The following is a 26695-nucleotide window of genomic DNA, read 5'->3' as shown; positions in this document are numbered from 1 at the left end:
ACAGACTTTGTCTCAAGTTAGCAGTTTACCCCAAGCTACACAAGAAACAGAGAGCGCAGAGGGTGCGAAGTGCCTCCACCTGGAGAGGAGTGACAGACTTGCCATCCAGAAAAGCCCACGGAGGGGCACCTCCTTGAATGCGATGGCATCTTCCAGCAGCTGACCCAGAAGCGGCCTGGATGTGAACAAGGCCAGGGTCCCACTCTTTGCCTGTCCATGCTAAGAGTAAATTTCAATTCCCCCAAGTACTGCAGAGGGACTTCATCCATGACAGAGATTATGTGCTAGAGGACATGAAGGTTCAGGGACAAAATCATCATTTTGGCCTCTGAAGAGCTCTCTGTAAAGCCCGAGAGAGCTACAGCCAATGCAAAGGCATTCCCCTCCCTGAGGCTTCCGGGGAAATGTGGTGCAGGAGGACGAGCACAGGCTGTGGGCTCAAACAGGTTGGGTTTGAATCCCAGCTCCACTGCTTTTTAGCTGAGCAGCTTTGGACAAGTTATTTAACTCCCTGAGCAAAACTGGAAACAAGAAGCGCTACCTTACAAGACTAAGGTAAAAATGAAAGCTTGTGACATGCCTTGCACAGTGTCTGGAAGATGACAGGTGTTCAGTAAACACAAATCCTTTCCCCAGGATCATCACATGTCAAATGGGAAAAATACACTTGCACTTTACAAGGCTGCTATGAAATCAAGTGAAACAATCAATGAAAATGACTTATAAACAGATTTCTTGTGAGATAGTATTTCATACTTATCTATATCCGTTATTCTACTTATCCTTTCCTTTCACTTTCAAGTCAGATTTCCATTAATATGACAATACAACACATCCTTTGGCCTCTAGATTCCGAAAACAAGTATCAGTTGGCTCCTGCCTCTTGGGGGGGGGGGGGGGGCGTGGGGGAAGAGTTCTTCAATAAGATCCCCGAAGTCATTAAGAGCTTGGGGGAAAAGCTCCAAGTACCTACACTGCCTTCAGACCACTGAAATGTTGCCCTGCATCCTGGACAGGTGACATATGAGGGTACTCAGAGCTGTGAAAAATAGCTCTCTCTAAAGCAACTTTTTGGTCTCCTTGAAGAAGCCGAGAGAAATTTAAGCCTGACAGCCTGGCTCCTTTGCAGGTTTCTATCCCACAGGCAACTCTCAGCATCACAGTGGCTGGCTCTGGCAGGAAGCTGAAAGTAACCCACACTGTCCTCTCTGTCCTTGAGCCAGTCAGTTCCCCTGCAGCAGGAGCTCCCCCACTGCAGTCAGCAGGCCTGGGGAGTGCAGATGCCAGCCTCCTGAATATGAAACAGACCAGGCAACCAGGATGCTATAACCCTGGTCTCCCCAGTTTGGGGCTTTCTGACACCATGAGCTAATCCCACCCTCTCTAATGGATTTTGTAGGTTTCTGAGAAAATGGTTTGGGTTGGTTTAGTCACAGCTTAGAAATATGTTGAATTTTCAAAATTGGGGAAAATCAAGTTTGATGAGGGCTGATACTTTGCTTTAAAATTAAAGTTTAATTGGTACTTTATATGTGCCAAGAGTTTTCCAATGTCTACTGCCTCCACCCCACCCCGTCTCAGCTCCCTCCATCTGCTCTCCCTTCCCTCTCTGGTCTGGCTGCTCTAGTCTAACCCTCAATTTTCTCTGGCCAGGTCCAAGTGTAATGTTGTGGTTAAGAGCACATGCAGGTGTGGTGGCAGGACGCCTGAGCTTGGGTCTTGGGCTGGTTTCCTGACTTCTAAAGTTTTAGTTTTCCCAGTTGGAAAAATGGGAATAACCTCAAGGGTTTATTGTGATATAAACCAAGTTAATATCCATAACGAGCTCAAAATAGTCCCTGGAGCATAGGAACCATTCAACAAATACTAGCTATTTATTCCCCATCCTCTACTTTCTTGCCAAACTAATCCTAAAACAATTCCACAATCTCTCACCAGAAGTTCTGAACATCATGAGAAAATACCCCAGGTCTGGGGAACAGAGTCTGGACAAATTCACGGCCTCCACCCTCAGCTGGGCCTCCAATGTTACACCCCTACTTCTTCAAGTCGCCATTGCTAGGCCCTATGTGAAGCCTCTCCCACACTTTTCATCTCAGGCAGACTGCTGTTCCCTTCTTTGCTTTTCTCCTCTTATTTGTAGCCCTTCTACAATACTCATCATGGTGCACAGCCAGGAATTTGTTTATATGCCAGCTCCCAAATGGACGGTAAGCCACTGAGCCAAAAATGGCATTCTTTTTTTCTACCCCAGTGTGGAAGACAATCAACAAATAAATTCTTGCTGAATAAATGAAGAGGAACTTACATTAAACCATCTATAACCCTGAGGTAGGTAGCACATTTCTTTTTTTTTTTTTTTTTTTTTAATTGATTTTTTACAGAGAGGAAGGGAGAGGGATAGAGAGTCAGAAACATCAATCAGCTGCCTCCTGCACACTGCATACTGGGGATGTGCCCGCAACCAAGGCACATGCCCCTGACCGGAATCGAACCTGGGACCCTTGAGTCCACAGGCCGACGCTCTATCCGCTGAGCCAAACCGGCCAGGGCAGGTAGCACATTTCTCAGATGTCAGGTAACTTGTCCAAGGCCTCACAACTAGTGAGTTGAGTAATCAGGATTCAAACCCAGGACTAACTGCAGAGCCCACACTCTTTCTCCTGCCCCTCAAGTGTTAAAGCACCAGCCAAGAATCCAAGGAGTGTTGGATCTTTATGATTTTTGAAAAACATGTTATTTGACGCAGCTTGAAAACCAGCTCTTTATCCCCTGGTGGCAAGTCTCTCACTCTCTTCCAAATCCACACACACTCAGAAAGTGTGTGTGTGTGTGTGTGAGAGAGAGAGAGAGAGAGAGAGAGAGAGAGAGAGAGAGAGAGAGAGTTCCTAATGACACCTTCAGAGGCAACTGAGCAAAGAATGGAATTGGACCTTGTTTGGGAGAGCAGGCAAGGTTCTGTGAGGAGGATGCATGTCTCAGATATTCCAACAGAGGAGAAATGGGTCAATCTTAAGCCCCAAGTAGAATGGAGGAGATTCTACTCCTGCCCCCACCCTAAGGCTGAACTGCCCAATTCCCAGAGGGAACTCCCAGGAGAATCATACTTATACAGGCTGAGCCCAGAGTAATTAAGAACAGGAAAAAGCCAGCAGGTGGGTCTGTTTTTCTCAATAGATCCCACCTCCTATCCCACTCGCCACTATTATCTCTACTTTCTTCTTACCTGGAGCGTAACTGGGGCTATTGGTGGGGTACAGGCTGGGGTTGTAGGCAGGGGCTGCTGCTGGGTAGGCTGTGGGGTAACCTACAAGGAGACAAGAAAAGCTCCATTTAGTTGGGCAAGAAGCAAAACATATTTCTGAGGAAACAGAATCCAGGTCCCAGGTTTGGCCTTCAGCCTCTTCACAGGCCATTTCAGACAGTATATGTGATTAGCTTTTACCCTCTCTAGAGAAAAGCCATCACACCACACTCCCATCGTATGCAGATTTTCCTGTCCATTAAAAAAACACACAACAGTATAAGAAATATATGTCTATATACTCACTGTAAAAATGTTCAAACAATATAGAAATGTATATGATAAGAAGTGTAAGTTTTCTGTTGTATTCTGGCTACAATATTCTTCTCCCTAGAGGTAATCACAGTTTGGCATCTATCCTTCCAGACTGTTTTCTATTTTTATATACATACTAGGGGCCCGGTGCACAAAATTCGTGCACTGGGTGTGTGTGGGGGGGGGGGGCGGGGGGAGTGTCCCTCAGCCCAGCCTGCCCCCTCTCACATACTGGGAGCCCTCAGGCGTTGACCCCCATCATCCTCGAATCGCAGGATCGGCCCCTTGCCCAGGCCTGACGCCTCTGGCCTAGGCGTCCGGCCCGGGCAGCGGGGACCCACAGCTGCAGCGGCCCCGCAATCGTGGGCTTCGCTTTAGGCCCAGGCAAGGGACCCCTAGCTCCTGGGACTGCCAGCTTCGACCGTGCCCAGCTCCCATCGCTGGCTCCACCCCTACTTCCTGTTATCACTGGCCAGGGCGGAAAAGGCACCTGATTCTCCGATCATGGCTCGGGGGCAGGGCTCTTAGCTCCCCCCTGGGTTTCCGATCACTGTCAGTGGCAGGGGGCTTCTTCCTGCTTTCCCTTTCGCCTCCCTGCATTGTGCCTACATATGCAAATTAACCGCCATCTTGTTGGCAGTTAACTGCCAATCTTAGTTGGCAGTTAATTTGCATATAGCCCTGATTAGCCAATGAAAAGGGTATCGTCCTACGCCAATTACCATTTTTCTCTTTTATTAGTGTAGATATTTAGTGGTATGCAGGTAAATACTTAACTGGCTCGAGGGGACTGAGGTGAAGCTCTGTTTTGTAGCATTTGTGAAGTTGCATAATAAAAATACCCCCACCTTGGCCAATTTCAAGCTACCAACATCACTGAACGAGTAGCTGGGAAGAGTTGCTCACAATTGGCTCTAGAGAACCTGCATACACCAGATGCAGCCCAACACTGTATATTTTATATCTGGTATAGGTGTTTTGTGTGTGTGTGTGTGGGGGGGGGGGTTGATAATTTTTATTGTGGTAAAATATATGTAACAAAATTTGTGATTTTAGCCATTTTGAGTGTATAATTCAGTGGTATTAATTATATTCACAATGTTGTGCAACTATCCCCATTATGTGTTTCTAAAACTTTTTAATCAACCCCAAATAGAAACTCTGCACCCATGAAGCAATAACTTGCCATTCCCTCTCCCTGTAGCCCCTTGTTAACCTCTAATCTACTTTCTGTCTCTATAAACAAAATCAAACACTACTTGTCCTTTTGTGTCTGGCTTCTTTCACTTAGCATAATGTTTTCAAAGTTTATTCATGTTGTAGCATGGATCAGAACTTCATTCCTTGTTATGGCTGAGTAATATTCCACTCTATGTATGGGCCACATTTTATTTATCCATTCATCTGTTGATGAACATGTGAGTTTTTTTCCTGCCCTTTGGCCATTGTGAACAATGCTGCTATGAACATTGGGATACAAGTCCTTGAGTCCTGTTTTCAGTTCTTTTGGGTATATGCCGAGGAGCAGAATTACTGGGCCATATGACGATTATATGCTTAGCTTTTTGAAGGAACCATCAAATTGTTTTTCACAGTGGCTGCACGATTTTACATTCCTGCAAGCAATGCATGAAGTTTCCAATTTCTCCACATCCTCATCAACACTAGTTACTTTTGATTACAGACATCCTAGTAGGTATAAAGTGGTATTCCAATGTGGTTTTTATTTGTATTTCTCTAATGCTTAATAATGTTGAGCATTTTTCCACATGCTTATTGGCATTTGTATATCTCCTTTGGAGAAGTATCTATTCAAAACATTTGCCAATTTTTAAATTTGGGTTATTTTGTTACTGAATTTATATATTTTGGATAGTAAACCCTTATCAGATATGTAATTTGCAAATATTTTCTCCCATTCCATGGGTTATCTTTTCACTTTCTTGATCATGCCTTTGATGCAAAATTTTTAAAATTTTGATGAAGTCCAATATACCATTTTTTCTTTTGTGCTCATGCTTTTGGTGTTATATCTAAGAATCCATCACCAAACCCAAGGTCATGGAGATTTAGCCTTATGTTTTCTTCAAAGAGTTTTATGGTTTGGGCTTTAATATTTAAACTAAAGGCCCGGTGCACAAAAATTTGTGCACTCGGGGGAGGGGGGGTCCCCTCAGCCCAGCCTGTGCCCTCTCGCAGTCTGGGACCCCTCGAGGGATGTCCACCTGCTGGCTTAGGCCCGCTCCCCCAGGGGATCGGGCCTAAGCTGGCAGTCAGACATCCCTCTGGCAGCCCAGGAGCCCTCAGGGGATGTCCACTTACCAGCGGGGACCGCCTAAGCTGCAGTCGGACATCCTTAGCGCTGCTGAGGAGGCAGGAGAGGCTCCCGCCATCACTGCTGTGCTGGCAGCCATCAGCCTGGCTTGTGGCTGAGCAGAGCTCCCCTTGTGGGAGCGCACTGACCACCAGGGGGCAGCTCCTGCATTGAGCGTCTGCCCCTGGTGATCAGTGTGTGTCATAGTGACCAGTCATTCCCAGTCGTTCTGCTGTTAGGGTCAATTTGCATATTACCCTTTTATTATATGCCTGGTGCATGGGTGGGGGCTGGCTGGTTTGCCCTGAAGGGTATTCCGGATCAAGGTGGGGATCCCACTGGGGTGCCTGGCCAGCCTGGGTGAGTGGCTGATGGCTGTTTGCAGGCTGGCCACAGCCCCTTCAGGATGGGGGTCCCACTGGGGTGCCTGGCCAGCCTGGGTGAGGGGCTGAGGGCTGTTTGCAGGCTGGTCAAGCCCCCCAGCAGGGACCCTCACCCCTTGAGGGTGTGGCCGGCCTGGGAGAGGAGCTGATGGCTGTTTTCAGGCTGGCCACAGCCCCTTCAGGGTGGGGGGTCCTGCTGGGGTGCCTGACCAGTCTGGGTGAGGAGCTGATTGCAGGCTGGCCACATCCCCTTCAGGGTGGGGATCCCTGCTGAGGTGCCTGGCCAGCCTGGGTAAGGGGCTGATGACTGTTTGCAGGCTGGCCACAGCCCCTTCAGGGTAGGGGTTCCTGCTGGGGTGCCTGGACAGTCTAAGTGAGGGACTGATGGCTGTTTGCAGGCTGGCCATGGCCCCCAGCCATCCAAGCTCCCAGTGGAGGCTGACTGGAAGCAGGTATCTGGGATTTATTTGTCTTCTATAATTGAAACTTTGTTGCCTTTAGTGGAGGCCACAGCCAGCCAGGGCAGGCAGGAAGCTTGGCTTCCTCCATCGCCGGGGCAACCAAGCCTCCTGCTTGCTCCAGCTCCGTGGCTGTCAGCCACCATCTTGGTTCAGTTAATTTGCATACAGTGGCTCTGATTGGCTGGTGGGCGTGGCTTGGGGTATAGGCAAGGTATGGTCAATTTGCATGTTTCTCTTTTATTAGATTAGATCATTGATCCATTTTTTGTATGAAGTGTGAAGTAGGGATATTAATTTTATATTCTGCCTTCTAACACTTTAACATTATAAATATACTAGAGGCCTGGTGCACAAAAATTTGTACACTGGCAGGGGGTGTGTGTGTCCCTCAGCCCCACTTGTGCCCTCTCACAGTCTGGGACCCCTCGAGAGATAATGACCTGCTGGCTTAGGCCTGCTCCCGGGTGGCAGAGGGCAGGCCCAATCCCTAGGTGCAGCCCCTGGTCGGGCTCAGAGCAGGGTCGATGGGGAGGTTGCGGTGCCACCCCATCACACACAGGGCAGGGCCGATCAGGGGGTTGGGGCGCTGCCCCCTGTCACACACAGAGCAGGGCCGATCAGGGGGTTAGGGCACTCCGCCCCATCACACACAGGGCAGGGCCCATTGGGGGGGTTGGGGCGCCGCATCCTGCCACACGCAGAGCAGGGCCGATCAGGGGGTTGGGGCGCCTTCCCCTGTCACGAACAGAGCAGGGCGGATAGGGAGGTTGCGGCCACGCCCCCTGTCACACACAGAGCCGCAGGGCGATCAGGGGGTTTGGGCGCTGCCCCCTGTCATGCTGCTCCAGGGGCCAGGAGGCCTCGCGGCTCCGCTGATCCCAGTGCTGGGAGGCCTTGCGGCTCCGCTTGACACAAGGGCAGTGAGGCCTTGCTGCTCCGCTGATCCCGGTGCTGGGAGGCCTCGCTGCTCTGCTGATCCAGGGGCTGGGAGGCTCTGCTGATCCCGGTGCCAGGAGGCCTCGCGGCTCCGCTGATCCCAGTGCCGGGGGGGCCCCGCGGCTCTGCTGATCCCGGGGTGTGAGGCCTCGCGGCTCCGCTGATCCCGGTGCTGGGAGGCATATTACCCTTTTACTATATAGGATAGAGGCCTGATGCACGGGTAGGGGCCGGCTGGTTTGCCCTGAAGGGTGTCCTGGATCAGGGTGGGGGTCCCGCTTGGGTGCCTGGCCAGCCTGGATGAGGGGATGATGGCTGTTTGCAGCTGGTCACACCCCCTTCATGGTGGGGGTCCCCACTGGGGTGCCTGGCCAGTCTGGGTGAGGGGCTAAGGGCCCTTTTCAGGCTGGCAGGTGACTGAAGCTCCCAACCTCTCCTTTTTTTCTATTTTTTAATTCTGGGATTTATTTACCTTCTATGGCTGTCACTGGAACTGAGAGCCGGCTTTAGCTCTGAGGCTCAGCTCCAGCTCTGAAACCTCGGCTGCTGATCTGGGTTTGTTTGGCTTCTATAACTGGAACACTGTTTCTGTTCCAGCTCCGAGGCCGGCAGGCTGAAAGCAGGTTTCTGGGGATTGTTTAGCTTCTATAATTGCAACAATGTTTCTTAGAGTTGCAGCTCAGAGGCCGGCAGCGGCAGGCGAGGAACCCTGGCTTCCTCTGTCACTGAAGCAAGCAAGCCTCCTGTTCGCTTCAGCTGCCTGGCTGCTGGCCGCCATCTTGGTTGGCAGTTAATTTGCATATCTCGCTGATTAGCCAATGGGAAGGGTAGTGAAGCTACAGTTAATTACCATGTTTCTCTATTATTAGATAGGATTCCCATGTAATTAAACATTATTCAAAAACATTTTAATATCTTTATAATATTCTATTATGTAGCTATAGCAATGGAATTAACCATTAACTATTTTTAGATGTTTAGGTTGTTTGCTACATTTCTTTATTATACATAAGCTATGAGAACCTAAATAAATCTTTAGCTGCACCTCTAATTATTTATTTAGGAACCAGTTCTAGAAATGAGATTTCTAGGTCAAAAGACAGCTATTTTTTTTTTAAAGTCAGCTATTTTTAAAGCTCATCCATTCAATAAATATCTGAGTCTCTATTCTATGCCAGACACTATGATCCCTGCCCTCATGGAGCTTAGATTCTAAGAGGGTGTGAGAGGCAGTGGATAAAATATAAACAAACACAGTCTTAAGCGCTATGAAAAAGAAAAAGGGCAGGATAAAGGGCATCAGAAGTGCAACGGTGCTGAGGGTGGGCATTGCAATATTAAATAGGGTAACCAGCATAAGACACATTGAGAAGGTAAGATTTCCATGAAGACTTGAAGGAAATAGAGTTAACCAAGCAGATTGCTGAAAAGAGAGCACTGCAAAGGAAATAGTCAGTGCAAAGGCCCTCAGTTCTGAGCATAGAGGAACAGCAAGGAGGCCAGTGTGGCTGAGTGGAATAAGCGAGGGGGGCAATGGTAGTAGTAAAAGAGTAGATAAAGTAGTAGAAGTTAGTTCATGTAGGGCCCTATAAGCTGTAAGAACTTCAATTTTTACTCTGCGTGAAATGAGAAGTCATCATGAGATACTGAGCAGAATTACAACATGATCTGGCTTATGTTTGAAAGGGTCATTTTGACTGCTGTGTTGAAAAGAGACTCTAAGAGGGGAAGCATAGAAGCCATTGTAAACATCTGTCATCAATAGAAGATGGGGCTCAGATCAGGGCTAGAGCAGAGAAGGTGATCAGAAGTGACATGCTAACAGTCTTCACATACTTTGTCACACTGCTTTCTAGAAAGACTATCAATCTACACTTGCACTAGCAACGCGTAAGTGCCTGTCTCACTGCTCTCTGTAGTTTTTAAATGTCATTGGTATTTTGACTAACCATGAAACGTTGGTCTTAAAAGTCAAAGATTAAATCCCTAAATCCTTAAAAGCTTCTTTGGGATTTGTAAATATTGAGCTTTAATAGTGTATCTTTGTTAATATACAAAGATATTATTAAAATCTTTCCCAGTTCCAAAGAAAATTAATCTCTCTTCCCCAGACCCCATTCATTTTCTGATTTCAGAACTGAGGTAGCCAACTTGTTGTCACTTAATTAGCAATGTGGAGGTCTGCCACTTCTCTAGAAGGAAGTCAGGGATTTAGGCTCTAGCTGGTTTGGCTCAGTGGATAGGGCATCGGCCTGCAGACTGAAGGGTTCCAGGTTCGATTCGGTCAAGGGCATGTACCTTAGTTGCAGGCCCTGGTTGGGACCACGTGGGAGGCAACTAATTGATGTGTCTCTCTCACATTGATGTTTCTCTCTCTCTGTCCCTCCTCCTCCCTTCCACTCTCTCTAAAAATCAATGTGAAAATATCCTCTGATGAGGATTGGGGGGAAAAAAAAGTCAGGGATTTTATCTGGGAACCAAAGTGATACAGTCTCATGCTTGGATTCTATTCAGGTTCATGTGAGAGATTGTGACTTTCCCTTTATGAGCAATTATAGGATCCTCCATCAAGTCTTCCAAGTGGGATTTTATTTCACTCACTTAAATTTGGCAGATAGCATAGAACAGAAATAGTAGGAGCTTTAACCCAATTCTCTTCATTTTATAGGTGACATCCTCAGGCCAGGGTAAAGGAATGGACTTAGGGTCACAGACTGCTAAGGTTAGAAGTACCTTAAAGGCCATTTGGTTCACCTTCACATATGGACTAGAGCCTCCTCTACACAACACACTCATGGGATCATTCATTCCAGCCTTTACATCTCTATTGAGAGTGAACGCCTTCCTTTCCTAAGACGCACCCTCCATTAGACTGCTCTGAATGAAAGTGACTTCTCATACTGCACAAACTCTACCTATAGCTTCTATTCTTTAGAAGAGAACACATTTGAAGACACTTGCATCCCCAATTAAGAACTTATTACACTGTACTTCAGTGGTTTGTTTATATTTCCTATCTTGCCCCCCTCCTTAAACTGTAAGCTCCTTGAAGGCACAGCTAAGTCTCATTTGTCTGTACACAATGGCTCTTGGTCAGTTCCTCCTTCTCACTTCCTGCCCGGTCAACACACTACCCCCAGCCTGGATTAGCAAGCATCTCAACTCAAATGCAGGCTGGGCAATAGTCTTGTGTGGCCAATAAAGAATGTCCTTCCCCTACCACCAACTTCCTCTGTCTAGCAAGGGCATCACAGGTAAGCTGGGCTTCCTCCCCACAACTTCGTTTTGTTTCGAATTTTTTGTTTCCTTGTCCCCAACTGATATTGCTCATCTTGCTGCTTCTGTTGAAGATGATGCTGGCATCTCTAGTGCCTTGCACAGATAAGGTAGAGAATAGGTACTCAATAAAGAGATTACCAGGGAGGTTGTATTCTGGAGCTATGAGAGGTTCAAAACAAAAGAAACAAATCGACAGGGTCCCTGGCCTTGAGAGGTCACTAACTAATGAAGGAGAAAGATAAGCAAACAGTCAGAATGCACTGTGCCAGGCACCTCTTTATCTGACTTAATCTTTATCCTAACTCTATGAAATACTTAGTTCCACTTTAGAGATGAGTGTATTGAAGCTTAGGCTTATCTTACACAACTAGCAGAGTGGAGATAGAACCCAGGCCTGATGAGTGAGAGATCAAGTCCATTCCTACCAACTTCCCTGCCTCTCCTCAAAACATAAGTCTCCTCAGCATAAGCCTCTGGATTTGGCTGCTGTTTTCTTTGCTAAGATTCTTTTATTTCAACTTCAAAACCTGGAAAATATGAAATTACTCTAGAGAATCAATCTGGTCAAAGATGGTTCAGTTAAAAAAAAAAAAAGGCTATTCTGTTCCCACTATCTTAATATAGGTTATGCTCGTGTTACTGAAAAGCATCACACAGGCACTGAATTACAGGGTTAGAAGCGGTACTAGAGGTGACTGAGTCCAATTTGCCACTCAGTACAGAAATACCCTTTGTAATGGCCCACATGGCTGGCCACATGGCCTCTGCCAGCACACCCTTCTAATGGCGGTGTGCCCAAGCCTCTCCAGGCAGTCAAAGCTCTTGCTGGAAAGCTCTGGAGTTTAAGAAATTCTTCAGTCTGAACTAAAAACCTACCTTATAAGGAATCTAACCCTGAACACCTTTGCAACCACTGGTCCTAGATCTACCCTCACAGAATACATCTCCCTATGCTCCAGGACAACCCTCCAGAGATATGAAGATCAGTTATTCCTCCTGAATTTTCTCTTGCACAAATTTAACAGACCCAATTCCTTCAACTGTTCCCCATTCTGACTGCCCACCTTTGTCAGACTTCCCTTAAAACAATGCCATTTTCCCCTGCCCTGTTCATTCTCCTACAGATGTGTTTTCCCCGATTTTTAAAAAATTGAACTGACATAAAACTCTGGTGATAGGTGATCAGTGATGGCCTAACGTGACTGTGACTTAATCCAGATTTCATCATCATCCATCAGCACAGTCTGCATCTTCTGTGCCACACATGGTGCTAGGTTGTTTACATAGAATCTTGTGGTCTAATGGAGGGAATAATATAGGTTATTTATATTATCCTTTAAGCAACATATATAATACATCATCAAATAATGTTTAGATGTTAGTGGAATGCTGAGGAGGGAGTGAAGAACAGGTCTGGGAGAGTTGGAAATGAAGGACTTCTCAGAAGAACAAACATTTTATTCTATTTTAAAAAATATCTTTATTGATTTCAGAGAGAAGGGAGAGGGAAAGAGAGATAGAAACATCAATGATGAGAAAGAATCATTGATTGGCTGCCCCTTGCATGTCCCCTAATGGGGATCAAGCCGGCAACCCAGGCATGTGCCCTTGACCAGAATCGAATCTGGGACCCTTCAGTCCGCAGATTGATGCTCTATCCACGGAGCCAAACCGGCTAGGGCAGAACAAACATTTTAGTTGGCCTTGAAATGAGTGACAGGAGTTTGTCAGAAGTTTGTGAGGGTGGGGACAAAGAAATACTAGTATATATTTGTTTCATGCATGAAGACATGAAAATGTATGCCATATTAGGGAAATGGCAAATAGTTCAGTATGTTGAAGTTTAGAGCATGATGGGGGGGGGGTAGGAAATGAAGATAAATGGATACATTGGGGATATATTGTGAAGAGATCTGAATTCCAGGCTAAGGGATGGAAATTATTAATAAATAACAGGAGTCGCCCTAACCGGTTTGGCTCAGTGGATAGAGTGTCAGCCTGTGGACTCAAGGGTCCCAGGTTCGATTCCGGCCAAGGGCATGTACCTTGGTTGCGGGCACATCCCCAGTAGGGACTGTGCAGGAGGCAGCTGATCGATGTTTCTCTCTCAATCGATGTTTCTAACTCTCTATCCCTCTCCATTCCTCTCTATAAAAATGTCAATAAAATATGTTTAATAAGTAAATAAATAAATAACAGGAGTCTATCGAAGGATTTTAAATTGGGGAGTTTACAAATACTACTCCAGCGGCCATATAAAAAGGGATCCAGAGTGGATGAGACCAGAGAAAGAGGGACCAGATAGGAAGTTACTGCAGTAGACCAAAGGCAAATCTAAAACAGTAACAACTGAATAAAGAGAGAGGGAACTACAAAGATGTTTAGGAGAAAGAGCCTATAAAAATTCATCCTGACAGCAAAATCTCATTTTTATTGCCATGAGCTAAAAGGCTTTGGAATAAGATGGAAATGTTCTAACTGCAGGGCTTATAGGCTTTCTTCTTCTTTTCTTTAATAGGCAGAAGTAAAGAAACTAAATTAAATGGACTCTTGAATTTATTCATTCCAGAAAAAAAGTCTGAATCTGAATTCCTCCTACCAGCTGGGGGCATGGCTGCTGAGAGTGCCCTGTGGAGAATACAGGTCAGCCAGGCAGGCAGTGGTTCTGTAGCACTGGTCTTACCTGCCCACCGGCCAGAACCTAAGGTAGCCTGCACACTGGAGTCAAAGCCCAACCACCCAGCCTCCCACTAGTGAGTCCCAGGGACCGTAAGGGTATAAGTGAAGCCCTGTTCTTAGGGCAAGGCAACTCCCCAAGGAACACAAAAGGGGGGAATATCAATTATGCTCCAGGATGTGTTGCATCTTGAGAGAGAATTTACCTGTCCAGATAAAAGACCAGCAATCTGTGGGTCATTCACCCTGGCTGAGCCCTGGGTGAGCCAGAAAGGCTGCTAAAACCAGAGTAATCTTAAACTTGATATGTCTTTAGTGTAAAAGCAATTCCAGGAGAAAAGTAAATATATATCATTACCAAAAACAAAAAGAATTTATTAGTAGTAAAAGCTAATAATAAAATTGCTCCTAGGTAAGTATATACGGCCAAGTGTGTGCTATTCCTCAGGGGGCAAATTCTTTTACAAATCTAAAAATATCCCCAAAGTTCCCTATCTGCCAGTATGGGAGAAATTTTAATGGAAAGCAGATGGTCTATTCTGTTTCAATCGCCACTCCAGGAGTATGCTGCTGCTGCTGCTGCTTTCCCTCCCCCACCACCCCCTTCACCCCATCTATAAGGCAGATGGGGAGATTCTCAGTACTTTACAGATTGTTTGGTCAATGACTCCTGCCCTCCTGCATTTTTCTTCTAAAAAGAGATAAAAGAGTAAGATGAAATTCTCCAAGTTGATTATTTGGTCCGTGAAGCCCTTTCCCTCCCAGGTCAATCCACTCTTTTATTCTGTTTAAAGAGATTTGGTAAAGGGAAGAATCCTGCTCAGATTCAATGAAACATATTGGGATACTTGGTTTTCTGTGAAAAAAGAAAAGAAAAGAAAGAAAAGAAAGAAAAGAAAGAAAAGAAAGAAAAGAAAGAAAAGAAAGAAAAGAAAGAAAGAAAGAAAGAAAGAAAGAAAGAAAGAAAGGAAGGAAGGAAGGAAGGAAGGAAGGAAGGAAGGAAGGAAGGAAGGAAGGAAGGAAGGAAGGAAGGAAGGAAGGAAGGAAGGAAGAAAAAAGAAAGAAAACGTAGATCGTCACCTCACATTTCTCCAATTCTAGAAAGACCAAAGACCTAAATATTTTTTAAAACACACAAAACTTTAAAACTATTAGGAAAAAATAGAAGAATATCAGTTTGATTTTTGGGATTAGAAAGTATTTCTTAGATGAGACCAAAAGGAAAAACCACAGAATGTTAATTTAATTCATGAAAATTTAAATCTGTATGACAAGATGCTATAACTAAAGTCAAAAACAAAAAAAACAATCACAGAGAAAAGAGATTTGTAACATGTTTAACAAAGGACTAATATCCAGAATACAGAATTCATATTAATCAATAATAAGGAAATGAAAATAAGCCAATAGCATGTAATCATGCAATTCACAGAATTAACTCAAATGACTAGGGAGGAGAAAAGGAAAAGATGTTCGACCACATTAGTAATCAGCAAAATGAAAGTAAAAGAAATGAAATAAAATTTCATACCAATCAGACTGAGCAAATTTTAAAATGTGACAATATCAAGTGCTGATCTGAAACAATGGGAATTAGTTAAAGCATTTTGAAGGGCAATTTTGCAATACCAAATAAAGACATACAACCTTGCAGTACTGTTTCTAAGTATATATGCTTGGAAAATTGAAATTTATAGGATGGGCAGGATTCTGTCAGAAATACTTTCTGTCAGGCAAAGATAAAAGGATTGGCATTCCCAAATAAAAATCTATAATAATAAAAGGGTAATATGCTAATTAGACGGGATGTCTTCCACATGTCCTTCCTGACGAAGCCGGGTCTGGAGGGAAGCCAGCCCGGGTCCCCAGTGCCTACAGGCAGCCAGAGGAGGGAAGCCCAGGTCCTGGGTGCCTGAGGGAAGCTGGTGCCCGGCAGCCTGGGGAAGGAAGACCTACTCTTGCACAAATTTTTGTGCATCGGGCATCTAGTAACAGTATAAGCAAGTCACAGACAGAAAAACCATTTGAGGAATGACCAGGCTTTTTTCCAAAGTGGCTATACCAGCAGTATATGAGAGTTTCAATTTCTACATATCCTTGCCAACACTTGTTAGTATCTGATCTTTTTTAAAAAAGATTTTTTATTGGTTTTTATAGAGAGAGGAAGGGAGAGAGAGAAACACCAATGTGAGAATGATACAACCATCAGCTACCTCCTGCATGGCCCCCAAAGGATCGAACTGGAAACCTCTCAGTACATGAAACCAACTGAGCCACATAGGCCAGGGCAGTATCTGACCTTTTGATGACAGCTATCCTAAGGGTGTAAAGTGGTATCTCGTTGTGGTTTTGATTTACATTTCCCTGATGACTATGATTTGTTATGTTGAACATCTTTTTATGTGTTTATTAGCCTTTTATATGTCTTCTTTGGAAAACTGTCTATTCAGATTCCTTTTAGTTGGGTTATTTGTCTTTTTATTATTAAGTTATAAAGTTCTTGATATATTCTAGATACAAGTTCTTTATCAGACAGATGATGTGCAAATATTTTATCCCATTCTGTGGGTTATCTTTTTGCTTTCTTGATGGTGTCTCTTGACACACAAAAGTTTTAAATTTTGATGAAGTCAAATTTATTTATTGTTTTCTTTGGTTGTTTGCACTATTAGTGTCACGACATTGCCAAATCTAAGGTCACACAAGACTTACTTCCAAGTTTTTTCTTAAAGAGTTTTAATAGCTTTAACTCTTACATGTAGTCTCTGATCTATTTTGAATTAAATTTTGCATATGATGTGAAGTATGGGCACTATTTCATTCTTTCATTTGTGGATATCCAATTGTCCCAGCACCATTTGTTGAAAAGACTATTTTCCCCCCACTGAATTATTTTTAGTATCCTTATTGAAAATCATCTACTGTAAATGCAAGGGTTTATTTCTGGGTACTCAATTCTATTCCATTAGTCCACATGTCTATCCCTATGCCAGAACCACACTGCCTTGATTACTGTAGCTTTTTAATAAGCTATGAAATTGGGATGTTCTCCAAGTTTGTTCTTTATCAAGATTGTTTGGGCTAGTATGGGTCCTTTAAGTTTCCATGTGAATTTTAGAAAAAGCTTGTCAAAATCTGCAAACAATCTTGCTGGGATATTGATAGGGATTGTGTTGAATCTGTAGATCAAATCTTTCAATCCATGAACATGGGAGGATTTTCCAATTATTTAGATCTTTAATTTATTTCAACAATGTTTTACAGTTTTCAGAGTATATGTTTTATACTTGTTTTGTTAAATGTATTCCTTTGATACTTTGATAAGTATTGTATTCATACCATTTGCAACGGCATGGATGGAACTGGAGAGCATTATGCTAAGTGAAATAAGCCAGTCAATGAAGGAAAAATACCACATGATCTCACTCATTCATGGATAATAGAGATCATTATAAACTTTTGAACAATAATAGATACAGAGGCAGAGCTGCGTCAAACAGACCGTCAAACTGCAGCGGGAAGGCCGGGGAGGGTTGGGGGGCAGGAGGGAGGGGGTTAAGAGATCAACCTAAGGACTTGTATGCATGCATATAAGCATAACCAATGGACATAAGACACTGGGGGATAGGGGAGGCTAGGGGACTGTCAAGGGCGGGGGGGGGGGGGAAGGACACATATGTAATACCCTTTGTAATACTTTAAGCAATAAAACAAAAACAAAAACAAAAACAACAAAAAACAAATTTTTCTCATGGACACAGACAACAGTATGGTGGTTACCGGAGGAGAAGGGTGTGGGGGACCATAAAGGATAAAGGGGGCCATATATGTGGTGATGAAAGATTTGACTTTGGGTTGGCATACAATGCAATATACAGATGATGTGACATATAAATGTACACTTGAAACCTATATAATTTTATTAACCAATGTCACCCCAATAAATTCAGTTAAAAATAAAAACAAATTCTTGATCCCCCCCCCAAAAAGTATTGTATTCATTTGATACTATAAATAAAATTTTCTTCATTTCATTTTTAGTATTACAACTATGTGGAAATACAATTGATTTCTGTTTTGTATATTGATACAAATTAATTTGTGTATACGCACAACTGTTTTTTTGTTTTGTATCCTGAACTGATTTATTAGTTCTATTATTTTGGTGTGTGTGGATTCCTCAGAATTTTCTATATGCAAGATCATGTCATCTACAAATACAGATAGTTTTACTTCTTCCTTTCCAATTTGGATGACTTTTTATTTCATTTTCTTGCTCAAATGCCTTCGTTAGAACCTCCAGTTCAGTGTTCAATAGAAGTGGTCAGACTTGCCTTGCCTTGTCCCCAATGTTTAGAGGAAAAGTATTCACGCTTTTTCTATTAAGTGTGATTACAGCCACAGGTTTCTCATTAATGTCCTTTTTCAGGCTAAGGAAACTCCCTTCTATGTGTAGCTTGTTGGGTTTTTGTTTGTTTCTTTGTTTAAATCACGAAAGGAAACTGGAGTTTGTCAAATGATTTTTCTGTGTGTATTGAAACGATTATGTGGTTTTTCTCCTTTACTCTTTTAATATGGTGTATTGCACTGACTGATTTTCCTATTCTAAATGGATCTTGCACTCCTGAGATAAATTCCAATTGGTCATAGTGTATAATATAATCCTATATAATAATAGACAAACATGGTAATTAACCATAATTTTGTTACCCTTCCAACTGGCTAATCAGCGAGATATGCAAATTAACTGCCAGCCAAGATGGTGGCAGGCAGCCAAGCAGCTGAAGCGAACAGGAGGCTTGCTTGCTCCAGTGACGGAGGAAGCCAAGGTTCCCCGCCTGCCGCTGCCAGCCTCTGAGCTGCAACTCTAAGAAACATTGTTGCAATTATAGAAGCTAAACAATCCCCAGAAACCTGCTTTCAACCAGCTTCCGCCTCAGGGCTTAGAGCGGCAGTGATGGCAACAGTGTTACAATTATAGAACCCAAATAAACCCAGATACCTGCTTTCAGCAGCCGAGGTCTCAGAGCTGGAGCTGAGCCTCAGAGCTAAAGTCAGCTCTCAGTTCCAGTGACAGCCATAGAAGATAAATAAATCCCAGAATAAAAAAAAAAGAAAGAAAAAAAGGAGAGGTTGGGAGCTTCAGTCACCCGCCAGCCTGAAAAGGGCCCTTAGCCCCTCACCCAGACTGGCCAGGCACCCCAGTGGGGACCCCCACCATGAAGGGGGTGTGACCAGCTGCAAACAGCCATCATCCCCTCATCCAGGCTGGCCAGGCACCCAAGCGGGACCCCCACCCTGATCCGGAACACCCTTCAGGGCAAACCAGCCGGCCCCTACCCGTGCACCAGGCCTCTATCCTATATAGTAAAAGGGTAATATGCCTCCCAGCACCGGGATCAGCGGAGCCGCGAGGCCTCCCAGCACTGGGATCAGCAGAGCTGCGAGGCCTCCTGGCCCCTGGAGCAGCGTGACAGGGGGCAGCGCCCAAACCCCCTGATCGCCCTGCGGCTCTGTGTGTGACAGGGGGCGGGGCCACAACCTCCCTATCCGCCCTGCTCTGTTCATGACAGGGGAAGGTGCCCCAACCCCCTGATCGGCCCTGCTCTGTGCCTGATAGGAGGGAGCTCCCCAAACCCCTGATCGGCCCTGCTCTGTGTGTGACAGGGTGCGGCGCACTAACCCCCCCCATGGGCCCTGCTCTGTGTGTGACGGGGTGGACCTGCAACCTCCCCATCGGCCCTGCCCTGAGTGTGACGGGGGGAGTGCCCCAACCCCCTGATCGGCCCTGCTCTGTGGGTGACAGGGGGTGGTGCCTCAACCCCCTGATCCACCCTGCTCTGTGCGTGACAGGGTACAGACCCCCAACCCCCCTGATGGGCCCTGCTCTGTGCATGACAGGGGGCAGCGCCGCAACCCCGATCGGCTGGCTCTGTATGTGACAGGGGTGGCGCCACAACCCCCTGATCTGCCCTGCTCTGTGCATGACAGGGGGTGGCGCCACAACCTCCCCATCGGCCCTGCCTTGAGTGTGACTGGGGGTGGCATCGCAACCTCCCAATCCGCCCTGCTCTGTGCATGACAGGGGGAGGCGCCCCAACTCCCCAATCAGCCCTGCTCTGAGCCCAACCAGGGGCTGCACCTAGGGATTGGGCCTGCCCTCTGCCACCCAGAAGCGGGCCTAAGCCAGCAGGTCGTTATCTCCCGAGGGGTCCCAGACTGTGAGAGGGCACAAGAGGGGCTGAGGGACACCCCCCGCCAGTGCACAAATTTTTGTGCACCGGGCCTCTAGTCCTTTCTATAAGTTACTAGTATTTGTATTTATTTGTTGAGAATTTTTTCATTTATATTCAAATGGGATAATGGTCTGCAGTTTTCTTTTCTTGTGATGTTTTCGTATCAGAGCAACATTAGCCTTACAGAATGAGTTAGAAAGTGTTCCCCCCTCTTCTATTTTTCTTTTAAGTCAGGTCCTTTATGTCCCAATTGCATTTTTTTAAAAATATATTTTTATTGAAATTTTACAGAGAGGAAGGGAGAGGGATAGAGAATTAGAAACATCAGTAAGAGAGAAACATCCATCAGCTGTCTCCTGCATACCCACTACTGGGGATGTGCCCACAACCAAGGTACATGCCCTTGACCAGAATCAAACCTGGGACCCTTCAGTCTGCAGGCCAATGCTCTATCCACTGAACCAAACCAGTTAGGGCTTGGTTCTATTTCTTAGAAGAATTTGTGAAAGACTAGTATTAATTCTTATTTAAATGTTTCTAATAACTTACCAATAAAGCTGTATGGTCCTGAGTTTTTCTTTGTGGGAAGTTGTTTATTTTTTATTACTAATTCTATTTGTTATAGGTCTATTCAGACTTCTGTTTCTTCATAAGTCAGTGTTGGTAGTTTGTGTCTTTCTAATAATTTGTCCATTTCACTTAGGAATCTAATTTGTTGTCATACAATTGGTAATCCCTTATAATCCTTTTTATTTTTATAAAGTCAGTAGTAATGTCTCTGGTATCATTCCTGAGTTCAGTAATTTGAGTCTTCTTTCTTTTTTTCTTGATCAGTCTGGATAAAAGTTGGTCAATTTTGTTGATCTTTTCACAGAACCAACCTTTGGTTTATTGATTTTCTCTATTGTTTTTATATTTTTTAATTTCATTGATTTCTGCTTTAATCTTTATTGCATTCCATTTACTTGCTTTAGGTTTAGTTTGCTCTGTTTTTCTCACTGTGTTATGGTAAAAGATTAGGTTGCTGAGTTAAAATCATTCTTCTTTTAAATGTAGGTATTTATAGCTATAAATTTTCTTCTAAGTACTACTTTAGCTACATCCCGTAAGTTTTGATATGTTATGTTTCATTCATCTCCAAATATTTTCTAATATCCCTTGTAATGTCTTCTTTGACCCATTGGTTATTTAAGAATGTGTAATTTACTTTCCACATAACTGAGTTTCTCAAATGTCTTTCTGTTATTGATTTCTAACTTCATTTTATGTTTTTATTGATTTTAAAGAGAGAGGAAGGGAGGAGAGGGAGAGGGGAAGAGAGAGAGAAAGACAGAGAGAGAGAGAGAGAGAGAGAGAGAGAGAGAGAGAGAGAGAGAGAGAGAGAGAAACATGGATGTGAGAAACATTGATAGGTTACCTTCCATGCACACCCTGACCAGGAATCGAACCTGCAACCTGGATATGTGCTCTGACCAGGAATCAATCCCATGACCTTTCAGTGTACAGGGCAATGTTCCAACTAACTGAGCCACAGTGGCCAAAGCTAAATGCATCTTTTCTTTTTTTTAATATATTTTTAATGATTTCAGGGAGGAAGGGAGAGGGAGGGAGAGAGATAGAAACCTCCATGATGAGAGAGAATCATGGATTGGCTGCCTCCTGCATGCCCCCTACTGGGGATTGAGCCTGCAACCCCGGCACGTGCCCTTGACCGGAATCAAACCCGGGACCCTTTGGTCCACAGGCCAGCGCTCTATCCACTGGGCCACACCGACCAGAGCTAAATGCATCTTTTTTTTATGCTCAAGTTGTTAGCACTCACTTTTACACGCATTTTATCATGAAGCCTGCATCCTTACAGCCTTTCTTTCCCAGTTGTGGGCTAAAGGCAAGGAATCAAACATTTTTGGAGTGTGTATATGTTAAACGTTAATACCTGAGTGACTGCCTTGAAACGTAAGCTAAGTATACAAGTAGTGCTCAATTCAATTAAAAATTCGCATGAACACTTAATGTGGTCTAGGTGCTAGAACACAATAACTGCAAAATGAAAGGGCATAATCCCTATCTTCTACGAATTCACCATCTAGAGACCAGCAAGTACAAAAGTAACTCTGGTACTAGGCCTCCTGGGTAAAGGCTATCACAGAAGGAGATACAAAGTGTTGTAGGAGAACAGGAAAAAGAATTTTAGCATTTACTTTTGTTTCCTGTCCCTCCAACCTGGTCTGGCTTTTGAAATGCAAGTTAGCTGTAAGAGAGACCTTAAGTAGAGAGTTATTTATGTCCAGGCATTTATCTCCCCCAATTGTTATAATTCAAACAAGTAACACTGTTGTGGACATGAGAGCAAGTGTCAAACTAAGACAAACTGTAATGTGTTACAGAAATACCACAAGTTCTTATTTATGGGCAGATCTACATTCAAATCTGAGTTCTTCTATTTATTAACTCTGTAACTTTGGGCAAATCACTTCAAATGTCTCAGTTCTAATGTTTTTAAAAATAGACACGCTCTGCCCTGGTCAGTGTGACTCAATCAGTTGGACCATCATCCCATACACCAAAAGGTTGCAGGTTTGATTCCCAGTCAGGGCACCTACGTAAGTTGTGGGTTCGATCACTAGTCAGGGCCCTTATGGGAGGCAACCAATCGATGTTTTTCTCAATCTTCCTAAATTCAATAAAAAAAAAACATATCCTAAGGTAAAAAAAAAAAAAAAAAGACAGTCATTAATCTATTGCTTGGTAAAGATTTTCTGAGTTCCTACTCTATGTCAGGATTAGTGCCTCTTTTTGTTTTTCTTATTTGTACATGGGTTGGCTAGGAGGGTAAGCAGGGCAGTTCTGAACTTGCTTTGTAGGTTCCCATCTAAACATTCCTATCAAGAGTCACGAGGAGTTTCCTATTCTGGCCCTTCTGTAGTAGTGATCCTAGTCCAGGAAGAACAGGGGCGCCCTAACTGGTTTGGTTCAGTGGATCGAGTGTCGGCCTGTGGACTGAAGGGTCCCAGGTTCGATTCCAGTTGGGAGCGTATGCCTTGGTTGCGGGCACCTCCCCAGTGGGGGGCGTGCAGGAGGTAACTGATCGATGTTTCTCTCCCATCGATGTTTTTGACTCTCTGTCCCTCTCCCTTCCTCTCTGTGGAAAATCAATAAAATATATTTTAAAAAAACAACAGGAGCTCTGAAGGCAGGCAAATGTGGATTCAGAAGTCAGTTGTACCACTTACCAGACATGAAATCTTAAGCAAGTCTCTTTACCTGAGCCTCAAGAATACAGGAATATCCTATACCGTAGGCTAAATAAATTAAAGAAATAGCATGCAAAATGCATAGCATAAGTATTTGGCACAGAGTGCTAACTATTTCAATAAATGTTAGTCCCCATCTCTACCCCTTTCATTAAAAGTTCCCTTTTGAAAATGGCTGTGTTTGCCCATGGATTTTAAGGCATTTAATGAAAAGTTTCTAGAGCTTCAATCATGTCCCTTACCTTCTTCCCTTTCCTCTCCCTAACAGGGCATGGCTCCAGGTGATTAGGCCTATTGCCATTTGGCCAATCACAAGCTGGACAAAAGCAAGCTCCTAGTGAGCATGGCTTTTTGTGGAAACACTAAATCAGTCACTGTGCTTTGAATACAGGTAATTTGTATACTGTTGTGTGCATATGTGTATTTATAATCTTTTGTGCACTGTAAAACATTCTTGTCCCTTTTAAAAATTTGTAAATAAAAGTGTCCCCAAGCTTTTGCATTTTTATTTCTCATTCACCTTCAGTCTATTATTTTTGCTTTGTGCTACTGGTTAACAGTGGAGGTTAAAGCAACCCAAATATCTACCAATAGGGCATTATCTGAAACAAATCTAATTTTAAGTGAGAAAACTGAGGCTCTAAGAGGTTAATTTACTTACAATTATATAAGTGACAGTTAAGATGGAAATCAGATCTATCTGATAAAGAAGAATAAATGTAGGGGAATGGTAAACTCTATTTCTATAAGTTATTTTATTTTTTACTCTTAACACTAAGGAGGCATCAGTAGATCTTTCTTTGTACAGTACAAATTATGCTGTACACTCTATTGGATTAAATTAGAAGGTGAACTGAATTATGGTTAACTCATTGCCTCATCACAACAGCTGAGTAATTAGATCAATCTAATTTTCTGAATTTTATTGCTTGTTTTATTATGGCCTATAATCAGTTAAAAGTTCAAGAATCTTACACAAAGACAACATGAAGAGGAAAGAATATCTCCTAACTCTGAGTAGCTGGATGATCCCAGGCAAATTACTTAACTACTCTGCACCCGTTTCCAAATCTGTAAAATGGGAATAGCATTATCTTGCCCTGTAATTAACAAGGTGTATTTAGTTCAGAAATCCCAGCACTAGGAAAAAGGGGGATTCCCCAAGGTTATAAGAAAATTACCTGAGAAACCACATGCTGGCCTCAGTGTTCCCAAGAACTCGGTGAAAGGCAAGACCATGCAATCTGTCTCTTAAGCCAGAGGAAGCCCAGGATAAATCCAGATTCCTCCTCCTCCCTCACTCCTCAAATACAATGTCAAGTCCTAACTTACTCACTCCTATTCCACAAATAGTCAATATCTACTGTATGCCAGACTCTGTTCTCTCTAAAAATGTCTCAAGCATGTCCTCTCCATCCCAAATACCACCCCTAGTTCAATACTGAACTATTTTAAGAGCCTTCTAACTTACCCTCTAACCGCCATTTTCTCTCTCTCTCCAATATATCTTCCTCACACAACCAGAGAAATCTTTCAAAAATGCAAACTGGTGGTCAAGTTCCAAACTAAGATAACAGTTGTTGCCAAGGATAAAGTTCCAAATTTTTCAGTATGCCCTCCAAGTCTGGCCACTATCCATGAAGATGTCCTATTTCCTTTCTTGACAATCCTGGCCTGGCACATTACACTTAACCAACACCAAATGCACAGCTGTTCTAGCATACTCCATTCCACTGCTCTGTTTCCATGTCACTGTTCAGGCTGTCCTCAATTATTCAATTGTCCTTTCCTTGCCTTTCACTTCATTTCCTTATCCTCCCTTGACCTTTCTCTCTCCAGGCTAGATTAGGGGTCCTTCTTAGCTGGCTTTTCTTATAATTCTTATCAAAGTATATTTCCATTTTTTTCAAATATTCATGCCCCAATTTGGTGTATCTAATATCAGTCCAATGATGACCTTCTAGTTGTGGTGTTCTTTGTTCTTACATGGCCCAGACAGGGGCTACTGCTTGGGTTCTCCCTGTCCAAACCTATTCTTTTCAATTTCCTCCCAACCCTAATCACCAAGTCTGTGGCTGATGCCATGTGTCTGACCAAGACAGACTCACCAGTTAACTACCATTTCTCTGCTGACTCAACTCCCAGAGCAGAAAAAGGAGCATAGAGCTTAGGTTCAGATCTCAGCTCTAATCCCAGTTTTGCCATTTCAAAATCTGTGAATTCAGGCAAGTTATTACTTCCATGGATTGAACTTCAGCTTCCTTTTATGTAAAACTAGAGGCCCGGTGCACGAAAATTCATGCACTTGGGGAGGTCTCTCAGCCCAGCCTGCACGCTCTCACAATCTGGGACCCCTCGGGTAGGGTCCAGTCTGATTGCAGCATGGCTCCGTTCCCACAGCTCCCTCCTGCTGCCGCACCACGGGCGGCTGGGGCCCACAGCTCCCTTCTTCCACCACCGCTCCGTGGGGGGCCGGGACCCAGGACTGACTCCCACAGCGGGCCGCGAGGACCCAGGACTGGCTCCCGCCATGGGCCGCCAGGACCTAGGACTGACTCCTGCCGTGGGCCGCCAGGACCCAGGACTGACTCCCGCCACGCTGACCGGGATCCTAGCTTGGTGTTTGGTCGTCTGTCCAGATGTTTAGGTCGTGATGGACCCTGGCTCTTTATATATTAGGATGGAATAATAGTTACTCTGCAGAGTTGAGATGATAATAATACAGTAATAAAAATATTGTTGCCGAAACCGGTTTGGCTCAGTGGATAGAGCGTCGGCTTGCGGACTGAAAGGTCCCAGGTTCGATTCCGGTCAAGGGCATGTACCTGGGTTGCGGGCACATCCCCAGTAGGAGATGTGCAGGAGGCAGCTGATCGATGTTTCTCTCTCATCGATGTTTCTAACTCTCTATCTCTCTCCCTTCCTCTCTGTAAAATATCAATAAAATATATTTAAAAAAATATATTGTTACTTAGTAGTATTTTGCTGATCCACTTTACATGGATCTTATTTAATCTTCTCACCTCCTTCATAAGGTAGGCTCTACTATTAACTTTATTTTATAGATGAAGAAAGCAACTAGAGAAGCTAATTAACTTGCCCAAGCCATTGTGATAGACCATGGGCTGGATAACCCCACACTCATCCCAACCCACTCTGCACTTTGACTACTGAGGTTGGAAAAATGAAATACTTTCTCAGCCTTCCTAGCACTTAGGAATAGCCAGGTGGCCTAGTTCTGACCAATGACATATACACAGAAGTCTCCTGTGGGAATTTTAGGAAAGCCTTACCTTCCTAGTAAAAGAATGAACATTACTGATGTTCCACTACAACCCTTTTTCCTACCTTGATCATAGACACGATGCCTACAGCTATAGCAGCATCTTAAATCAAGAGGGAAAAGTCAGGAGTCTGAGGACACTGGTCTTGAAATCACTGACCCAACAAATAAATACCACCTGCCATTGATCTCCAGACTTCTTTTTATATGAGAAAAATACATATGAGAAAAATATATAAATTTATTTGTTTAAATTACCATTAGTCAAGTCTTCAAGTAGTATCTTTAAGCACTTTATAAGTGATATACAGTAA

The 26695-nt window shown here is 44.0% G+C and overlaps 1 protein-coding gene and 1 long non-coding RNA gene across 5 annotated transcripts in view; one reads left to right on the top strand and one right to left on the bottom strand.

Annotated features, from left to right (window-relative positions):
• The window catches only part of FAM168A (family with sequence similarity 168 member A), a 178148-nt gene that overhangs the window by 23157 nt on the left and 128296 nt on the right, over positions 1 to 26695 (bottom strand). For all 4 annotated transcript variants that reach the window (XM_059708506.1, XM_059708509.1, XM_059708507.1 and 1 more), the window contains exon 3: positions 3227 to 3307. In XM_059708506.1, the coding sequence (XP_059564489.1) occupies positions 3227 to 3307 (81 nt within the window). The remainder of the gene's footprint in view (positions 1 to 3226; positions 3308 to 26695) is intronic.
• LOC132240824 (uncharacterized) lies at positions 940 to 2718 on the top strand. The gene is made up of 2 exons (XR_009454411.1): positions 940 to 2335; positions 2556 to 2718. It is a non-coding gene; the product is annotated as an uncharacterized LOC132240824 (long non-coding RNA).

Source organism: Myotis daubentonii, chromosome 9 (assembly GCF_963259705.1).
Source record: "Myotis daubentonii chromosome 9, mMyoDau2.1, whole genome shotgun sequence".
NCBI classification, from domain to species: domain Eukaryota; kingdom Metazoa; phylum Chordata; class Mammalia; order Chiroptera; family Vespertilionidae; genus Myotis; species Myotis daubentonii.
This window is presented reverse-complemented; position numbering and strand designations above follow the sequence as displayed.